Below are 9037 nucleotides of genomic sequence, written 5' to 3' on the forward strand. Positions count from 1 at the left end.
GTCAATTCGTCACCAAGCACAGTTCCCAGAATTTTTCACAAGGTTTTATATTTACTTTATTGCACAGTGCAAGTTAAAATTTTTGATCGCAGCTCCTGACAGTGAGTTTGTCAGAAAAACCCTACTGACCCTACCACCTGTTTTCAAGAAATATTTTCCCAGACTCACACATATCATTGATTGTTTTCACAAATAGACCAAAAAAAGTAGCACAAAGGCTGTAATGTATTCGAACTATAGAAAACATTCAACAGTAAAATATCTAATTGCTTGTAACCCTCTTGGGTTTCTCAATTTTCATTTTTAGGCAGAAAATTAGAATTAGAAAAAAACGTCATGTATCCAAAAGATTTTTTTAAAGAAAGTCTCTCTTTTTCTCGATCAGTACATGGTTTGGAGTTTCAGTTAAAGCAAGAGCAAGAAGAACTTTTGTTTGCTTTCTTAAATGGTAAAGATTGTATTGGTGTTTTGCCAACAAACTTTGGAAAGTCAATTATTTACCAACTAGCACCAAGTGTTCACCATGACATGGCTAGAAGAACAGATGAAATGGTTGCGATTCTACAAGGACAGGTGATGCTGATAGTTGTTTCCCCAACAAAAGCTTTGATTAACGATCAAATGGAAAGCTGTGAGAGGTAACAGTTGTTTTCAATTAGACCCATAGATATTTTTCTTTTCATCTACTGTAGTAATTAGTCTGGTCGATTTTTTTTTTGTCATAGTGCAGTTAAGGGGGTCTGATCTCCCTATCTATTTATCTATTCAATAAGTAATTAAAGGCAAAGTTGCCCATCCTTCTTACATAAATCCTAAATCCTCCCCTTTGTGGCCAACTTTAAAAAATGCCAATCCCCTAGAGTTTTTTGGCTGCTTACCACTCATATAAAATACTAAATTTGCCTGAAAATAGGGAATGGGTTATAAATTGGGCAATTGGAAAGTTTGAAAATAAAAATATAGAAAAAGTAGGATTTATGTTAACCTCCCCTCTCTTCCTGAGGGATCCCTCTTCCTAAGGGATCTCCTCTTCTTTTGGAAAATTTTTGACCCTCCTTGAGTTTTTTGGCAGATGTTACCCCCCCCCCTTACAGCCCCTGAAGAAAGGAGGAGATTCTTGAATTGCCAGGGCTGACAATCAAATTATTTTTCATCAGGCTTGGTATAACAGCAAGGAAACTGTGTTCAGATGAACTTGATGATTTGAATGATGAAGCAGGAGAGATAACAATTTTATATGCAATGCCAGAGAACCTATTGGAAGAAAAGTTTCGTTCCTTTCTCCTGGATAAGTTTCAAGAAAGAATAATTGGTATCGTTGTTGATGAAGCACATCTTGTTCCAAAATGGTAAGCAAATTGTTTTCATTTTCATGGGTTTTATTTGTGATATAGTAATTGCAATGTTTGGTTTTAAAACTAGAATGACAAATTGAACAATCTGTTAAGAAATAATTTTTTTTTTATGAGCTGTTGTAATTTTGCTATAAAAACTGTTAAAAAATTCCGCGTTTTTTTTTTTAATTTAATTTTTAGGGGTACTTCAAGCAAACCTGAAGATGCTCCATTTCGAGAAGCATTTCAACATCTTGATCGCTTGAGAGGATATTTCTCAACACCTTATCTCTGTCTGACGGCAACTGCAAATAAAAAAACAAGAAATGACATCACAAAGATTTTAGGACTGAAACAACCAAAAATAATAAAGGTTACACCTGAAAAGCCTAATATCAAGCTGAGAATAATCAAAGTGAAAACTGTGGAAGATGTCATGGATTCAGCTCTTTTATGTGACCTTGTTGACCAATTGAAAACTGATCCGAAAACATGTGATAAGACTATAATTTACTGTCATTCGTATCCTGCTTGTGGTGATGTTTATTTGAAAATAAAAGGTCATTTTCCACGTGGATTTGATTTAACTTTGCTCGTTGAAATTTATCATGGAAGTACTGAGGATGAAATACAGCAAGAAATATTGGATGATTTCTCAAATAATAACAGCTCTACACGCATAGTCATAGCTACAAATGCTCTTGGTGTTGGAGTTAACATTCGTAATATTCGTAATATCGTTCATTGGGGTGTCCCATCAGATATCGAGGGCTATGTTCAAGAAATTGGACGTGCTGGTCGTGATGAAAAAGATAGTTCGGCAACACTATTCTATCGAGGTAATGACTTAACACACTGTAAAGACAAAGATATGGTAACCTATATAAAAAACGAGCAGAAGGAATGTCGTCGAAAGCTTTTAATGTCATTTTTCAAAAGTGAGTATTCAACCTCAGTAGAGAAGCATTTTTGTTGTGATGTCTGCTCTGAAATATGCAATTGTACATTGTGTTCACAAAATTTAATGGTTTGATTTTGGATAGCACAATGTTATGAAGCTATGATGATGAAACATTATTTATTTATGATTTTCTCCTTGTATTTTCTTCGTATTTTTAATCTAGACATATTGTCAGAGTTTTTGTCAATTTTTTTTTCAGATTTTAAAATATTGTATTATGGTAAACAAGCAAACTACCGTCAAACTACTCAACCCAAGACACTTTTTTATTTGTGAGCCTCAGCTGTTATGCTTAAATAAAAATTCAACTTAATCAAATTTTAAATTTATTCGAAATGAAGTCCACCACCCTAACCCCAGTAAGAGAGATAAATGACGATTGGAAGTAAAAATTTTAATGAGTATTTGCGATACAACTTTCTTTATATCTGGGTAAGTCAAAACAATGACATTAACATAAGTAATCTATCATGAAATATACATTTATCTACATTTAAAAATATGTATAACGGCTCTGAAATAAATTAACACAAGAAAAAATAAAAAAATAATAAAATATATTAACTGTGAAAATCTCTTGCTTAGTAAAATACCAATAACATTAAAATGCAAATTTTATGACAATAAATAACAAGAAAAATTTACAGGAACATTAAAATCCGCAGCCAAATTTTTAGAGTCGACTAAAACTAATGTGCATTTCTCAGTTGATTTTTTATTACCCCTAATAAGCTCGAAAAATAAAATGACATTGTTTTAGGAATAAAAACAACACACACCAACACAAGTAAGAGTAACATGAATTTTAAGGTGTAAAAAACAAAATAATAGTATTGTCTACTTTTTTAAAAATATCAATAAATAGGCATACAAAAATTATGCAAATGTTTAAATCAAGGAAGATTTTAAATGACAATCAAAAATTGCAGTCAAATTCTTAGAGTTAACTTCTATCAGCCCGAATCATTATTTTTTGGAAATAAGAAAAACTCTTTTCTTGAAATTAAAACAACACCGACAAAAGAGCAACTTAAGTTGGTAAGAAATAAGAAAATACTAATATCAAGAAGTCTTAACTTTTTTAAATCTCAATATATAAAAATGATATTTTCTAAATAAAATAACTAAAAGATTTTAATAAAAGATTTGTCATTATCACGTTTACATGAAGATATTTAAAACCAAAAGCTTCAATTCACTTTTTTGAAAATATTTCTTCCCATTGAAAGCTAAATTTTCGAAAAGAAAAATCTCCTAATTTGTAACTTATAGAATCTATATCTTCTATGATTGTAACTTATATCAACATTATACTCTGATTTCTTGCACATGAAAATTTGTACATAAAAAAATCATAAATTCACTGAATGTAAAATATCATAATTAAGGTCTAAAAAAGTGCTAAAAAAAGTACAAAAAATAATTAAAACAAAAAATAAAAAATTCACAATAACCTTTACCATATAAATAGCAGAAAAACATGGACATTCATTAATGCTCCCTAATTATCGGCCGTTTTGAAATTGCATAAAGAGTCATTTTGTACATCCCAGTCTCGTACATGTCCCTTGATCCAAGGAACCATTGTTTCTAAATTCTTGAACCTGTTTTGTTGAAGCTTTTTGAATTGGGTCGTAAGCGTTTTATTAGGCTCACTCGAGAAATTGTTGTTGTCTCCGAACTCTTTTAATACCGATTCGAACATTTCATTTTTGTGCGTGTTTGAGTGGTGTCCAGACGATTGTAAGACATCTACATTCTGGAGCATCGAATCACAAATTTCTCTGATGCCTTGGTATGCTTTCGAAATCTTGTAAACATTGGCATCAGAAATGTTTTGCATACCTTGAGACTTGATCATTTCTTTCATGAACCTATTGATATGTTCTAGCCTTAGGTCTCTTGAAATGTTCATTCCTACACCTCCATTTCTGTTAAAAAATCTATTCCATATCAATTGGTGAGCCATCTTTGGTGTCAACAAAGCAAGTCTGCATGCCTTCAATCGTAAAAGACTATAGCTATACTTTCTATTACCCATCATCCTGAAGAGCAACTGAAACATTTCGTACACGTTCATAAGGCGGTTCCCATCTCCTTCTCGAACTGCATCATCTGCATTTAAAAGACATAACCCCCAAGTCATCAATGAGCAGCTATACTTTAGCAAAGAATCGTCTTTACTTTCTTTGTTTGCTTTTTGATTTTCAGCAGGAATAGATTCCACCCCGATGGGTGTTTCAGCTGTTGGAGTCTGGTGTGGTGTTGTAAAATCAGGCGGTGGTGATGCAACACATGGTCTTTGTGATGTTGTAGTACAAGATTTTTGAGGTGTTGTAAAATTAGATTTCTGTGGAGTTACAAGACGATATTGTGGTGTTGTTGCAAGGTGAGCTTGTTGTGGTGTTTGAAGACGACTTGGTTGTACTTGTACTGCCGAGCAAGATGTTGGTGGAGTTGTGAGGTGAGCCTGATTTGGTGTTAAAAAGTGGAGTTGTCTTGGTGTTGGAAGGCGTGGTTGTTGTGGAGTTGGAAGACGAGATTGTTGTGCTGGCCTTGGAAGGTGCAGTTTTCCTGGTGTTGGAAGGCGTGGTTGTTGTTGAGTTGAAAGGTGGCACCGTTGTTGTTGTGTTGAAAGGTGGGGTTGTCCTGGTGTTAGAAAGCGCGGTTTTTGTGGAGTTGGAAGGCGTGGTTGTGGTGTTGGAAGGCGCGATTTTTGTGGTGTTGAAAGGTGCGATTTTCTTTGCGTTGAAAGGCACGGTTGTTGCGGTGTTGGAAGACGAGATTGTTGTGCTGGCCTTGTAAGGTGCAGTTTTCCTGGTGTTGGAAAGCGTGGTTGTTGTTGAGTTGAAAGGTGGCACCGTTGTTGTAGTGTTGTGAGTTGAGGTTGTTGTTGTGTTAAAAGGCGGGGTTGTCCTGGTGTTAGAAAGCGCGGTTTTTGTGGAGTTGGAAGTTGTGGTTGTGGTGTTGGAAGGCGCGATTTTTGTGGTGTTGAAAGGCGCGATTTTTGTGCTGTTGAAAGGTGCGATTTTCTTTGCGTTGAAAGGCACGGTTGTTGCGGTGTTGGCTGACAATGAGGTTGCTGTGGTGTTACGAAACAATATGGTTCTCGAGTTGCAAGGCTAGGTAATTTTAGTACTGATGTTGCTTTGGGCTTTTGTTGGTTTACAGCTATGTTAGTGATAATGATGGGTGTGGGAGATTTTTTGGATTTTACAGCCTTGTCCAGAATTATTTTCATGTTGGTAAATTTTCCACGTGTATTTGTTATGATATTAGGGTTTGAAGACTTCTGTCTGTTGTTTGTATCATCGGGACTGCGAAATAAGACACGCGAGTTTGTTAAAACATTTACGTTTGCGTATCGTATACGTGCATTTGCAACAAGGTTTTGGTTGAGAGGTTCTTTGGATATGATCTGAGCTGAATTTACTGGAACGCTTTTGTCAGTTGATTCATTTTGTGCTTGGTTTATAGTTTCATCATTTTCGTCAACATCTCCTTCCTTCTTAATTGAGCCTATCAATGTTCTATAATGAAAATTGAAATAATGCTATGTATTGCAAATTTAACCAATGTCTATCTACACAATTTTTTTATGGGAAACTCTAATTTTTGGCTCAGGGCTAGAATTGCTAAGGATTGTTAAGATTTCAGCCTAAAAATTGCCAATGAATTTTGAACTAAAATTGCTACGCAACCCCCAAAGTTTTGACTTTTTACCTCACTTTATGCACAAAATACGAAAAGTTAGCTAACAAAATGTCTTTGTTAGACATTTTGATGCCAAATTATGCAAAAAATACCTGATTTTCAGCTAACACTCAGTTACAGGGATGTGGTTACTAAGCCAAATTGCTTAATTTTTTGGCCATTTTCAGGGCTGGAGCCTTAGCAATTTGGTTGCATAAAGACAAAAATGTGTAATTCACCTTTATTTAGTGTGCAAATTTATCTCCTAAAGGCTCAAGAGATGTTTGTTAAATCTTTGAATATTATTTTCACCTGTAAAATTTCCTTGTATATAAAAAGAAAGGAAATATTACAAGCTTACCTGAAATGTGGTATTACGTATGTTTCCAACATCATCGAGATTCGACCATTGAGCCAACGTTTCTTGGCATTAGCATCTTGTATGTGCTCAGGTATACAATCATCATTCACACTTTCCATGTTTTCTTGCTTCATGAAAGCACTTACAACCAGAGCTTCTAGCTGCATTATAAAAAATTCTTTTATTTGCTCATATCGTTGTTTGATGTCGCCAAGTGCTTTAGGATTACCAGATCGAACTGTGTTACACTTGTAAGTACCCTTGTCCATACTGGATAGATGCATTTTGATCACCGACTGAAATAAAAATTTAATGGTATGTGTTATTGAGAGCAATAGTAAATATCATGATAATATCTCCTGCTCTAAGTACTCTTTTTTCTGAATCTGTGGAAAATTATTTTCATTGCAGAATAGTTCCCTAATTGACAAGCAAAACTTTGAAAAATAGTTCTGTTTCTTACATCATAAGCAGTCCTAATACAATGCCAATCTTCAAATTTGGCAAACAAGGCTTCAAGTCTCTGTTCCTTTGTTCTGCCATTAAGTATTGCCTTCAAAATGTTTCTTGCTCTTTCCTCAGTCACCTGATAATTGATAAAAAAATTATAAATTGGCGTTGATTGTTGTTTGCTTAAAGGATAGGTCCAACAAAAGTTTCTCAAACATTTTGTCCATCCAACTAAGATTGTTATTTTGAATATAAGCCTTTGTATTCACATTCGCATTTACCTGATCACCACCAAGAAAGATAATCTTTTTATTTCCTTTTGTATTTTGGCCATAATTCTTGAATAGGAATTTCAAAATTTCTAACATATCTTCATTTTTGTTTTCGTTCAATGTTAGTACACCAAGTGGAACCTTAAATAGAACAGACAATAAAAATTTATCACTTAAAAAAATATTTTACCCTGATTTTCGCTTAAAGACAATTACTCAATACAAAGAAATCTAAAATTTCTTTATTAACTGAAATTTGAAAAGTGGAGTTATGCCTAATAACTCTATGATAGTTGAATAAATTTGAATGAAAAACGATGAAAGGGAAAAATTTTTAACCTCTTCAGATTTTTCAGCCATTATTTCTGAGTAAAGGTGTTTGATATGATGATTGACCGAAATACTTTTAAGTTTGCTGATTCTTTTGACCAAAATTCTGGCACAAAGGATGACGAAATTCTTTTTGAGGTTTGGAATCACTGTTGCTTCTGTCGGGAAGAACTCGTTTACTTCCACCTTCAAAAATAAAATAAAAATCTAAAACTTTGTACTAATGAGAAAAACCTTAATCAACTAATACTATCCGATTTGAAGCAAAAAAAAAGCTTAAGATTAAGTCTGTGAAAAACCCCAAAAATAAATGGTGAAAAGTAAATCAAAAATTTTTGAAATATTTTGTCACACCAATTGTTGGCTTTGAATTTTTATAACAGTAAATTTGCTTACATCCTTTAAGTAACGCTGATGGAAGTCACTTAGGTGATCACCAGATACTGGATCAAGGATCGCAATCATGTTAACCCAATGGTAAGTGGATGTCTTGTTTTTGTTTGTTTGGTGCTTGACACCTATGTTCAAGTCCAAGTTGTCAATAATCAGTTGGAATGTCTTAAGCTGGAAAAAAATTATTTTGCATTAGTCTTTAAATATATGAATTTTCTATATATGAGGTGGACTAATCAGCCATTTTTTATTTTCTAAATCCATTTCTGAAGATATAAGTAAGAAATCAAACATACCAATTCAATCCATTTCAAAAGTCTTGCATCGTGATTGATTCCTTGATCGTATAATTTCTCTCTGATTGTTTTCGGACAACTTGTTAAGCCAATATGATTCAACATTGAAAGACCCTAGAAAAATGTTGATGGATAAAGTTTTCAGTTAAAATATCACCACTGCATTCAAAATTTGAAATTAAAAGTGAATTTAAACTCTATATTAAAAGAAAACCATGAATCAAACACAACATTTATTGTTTAAAGTAAGTATGACAGTTTGAAATATGAATCAGTTTCATTTAATAAGTTAATTTAAATCCTGCAATTCTAATGTGTTGGGTGGTAAATAATTATTTTGAGGTTACAAATTACACAAATAAAAAGAATTAATTTCAAATTGATTGAAAAAAGCTTACATTTTCACTCATTCCACATTTTCGGGCTACAAGTCCAAGTTTATGTGCAAAGGCACTAAGATGTTTATTTTCAAGATGAACCAATGTTGCTAACAGAATGATTGTTGCTTTTTCATTAGATTTAAAAACTTTGGTTAGAAGTTGGAACATTACTGGCATTCGACTGCTGAATTCAAATTTAAGTTTATCTATATTTAATGTTCGAATGTGCTCTGGGGAGATGTCTCGAAGAACACTGGGCTTTTTCAATCCACACAAATCATTGATCTCCTTTTGGCATTTCAAAACAACAAAGTTTATTATTTCACTGAATAACTTCTCTGAGTCGCAGATTGCTTTTGCAGCCAACTTGATTAGATTATTGGCAAGATGTTTTGCAATTTTGGCGTGGTCTTTTTTCAACGTTCTTTGCACAATTTTTTGACTTTCATTTGTTTCAATGATAACCTAAAAATAGAGAACCAATGATGTAAATTTTATCACTTCAAAACACAGTTGGTCTTTAATACATATCAAGTCAATAACAAATAAATAGCCCTGTTCATCATA

At 33.3% G+C, this 9037-nt stretch overlaps 2 protein-coding genes and 1 long non-coding RNA gene across 3 annotated transcripts; 1 reads left to right on the forward strand and 2 right to left on the reverse strand.

Moving 5' to 3' along the window:
- Positions 1 to 238: 238 nt before the first annotated feature.
- LOC136814289 (ATP-dependent DNA helicase RecQ-like) lies at positions 239 to 2541 on the forward strand. Its single transcript, XM_067070813.1, has 3 exons — positions 239 to 638; positions 1158 to 1349; positions 1536 to 2541. The coding sequence occupies exons 1-3, from the start codon at positions 337 to 339 to the stop codon at positions 2365 to 2367; spliced, it is 1326 nt and encodes a 441-aa protein (XP_066926914.1). The 5' UTR covers positions 239 to 336; the 3' UTR covers positions 2368 to 2541.
- Positions 2542 to 3672: 1131 nt separating this feature from the next.
- Positions 3673 to 7118, reverse strand: LOC136814189 (proteoglycan 4-like). Its single transcript, XM_067070696.1, has 4 exons — positions 7081 to 7118; positions 6813 to 6935; positions 6350 to 6645; positions 3673 to 5825 (listed from the first exon to the last, which is right to left on the reverse strand). The coding sequence occupies exons 3-4, from the start codon at positions 6631 to 6633 to the stop codon at positions 3797 to 3799; spliced, it is 2313 nt and encodes a 770-aa protein (XP_066926797.1). The 5' UTR covers positions 6634 to 6645; positions 6813 to 6935; positions 7081 to 7118; the 3' UTR covers positions 3673 to 3796.
- A 31-nt stretch (positions 7119 to 7149) lies between these two features.
- Positions 7150 to 7959, reverse strand: LOC136814190 (uncharacterized). Its single transcript, XR_010847608.1, has 3 exons — positions 7798 to 7959; positions 7411 to 7587; positions 7150 to 7212 (listed from the first exon to the last, which is right to left on the reverse strand). It is a non-coding gene; the product is annotated as an uncharacterized lncRNA (long non-coding RNA).
- Positions 7960 to 9037: the final 1078 nt, after the last annotated feature.

The sequence above is a fragment of the Clytia hemisphaerica genome, unplaced genomic scaffold (assembly GCF_902728285.1).
Source record: "Clytia hemisphaerica strain Z4C2 unplaced genomic scaffold, Clytia hemisphaerica genome assembly, whole genome shotgun sequence".
In the NCBI taxonomy this organism is placed as follows: domain Eukaryota; kingdom Metazoa; phylum Cnidaria; class Hydrozoa; order Leptothecata; family Clytiidae; genus Clytia; species Clytia hemisphaerica.

Bases quoted from the DNA above. Each gene is read 5' to 3' on its own strand.
- LOC136814289 (XM_067070813.1), top strand. From the start codon at position 337: ATGTATCCAAAAGATTTTTTTAAAGAAAGTCTCTCTTTTTCTCGATCA. The intron at 639-1,157 runs GTAACAGTTGTT...ATTTTTCATCAG, and splicing joins CAAATGGAAAGCTGTGAGAG to GCTTGGTATAACAGCAAGGA. The intron at 1,350-1,535 runs GTAAGCAAATTG...TTTAATTTTTAG, and splicing joins GCACATCTTGTTCCAAAATG to GGGTACTTCAAGCAAACCTG.
- LOC136814189 (XM_067070696.1), bottom strand. From the start codon at position 6,633: ATGCATCTATCCAGTATGGACAAGGGTACTTACAAGTGTAACACAGTT. The intron at 5,826-6,349 runs GTAAGCTTGTAA...TTTTCATTATAG, and splicing joins TACGTAATACCACATTTCAG to AACATTGATAGGCTCAATTA.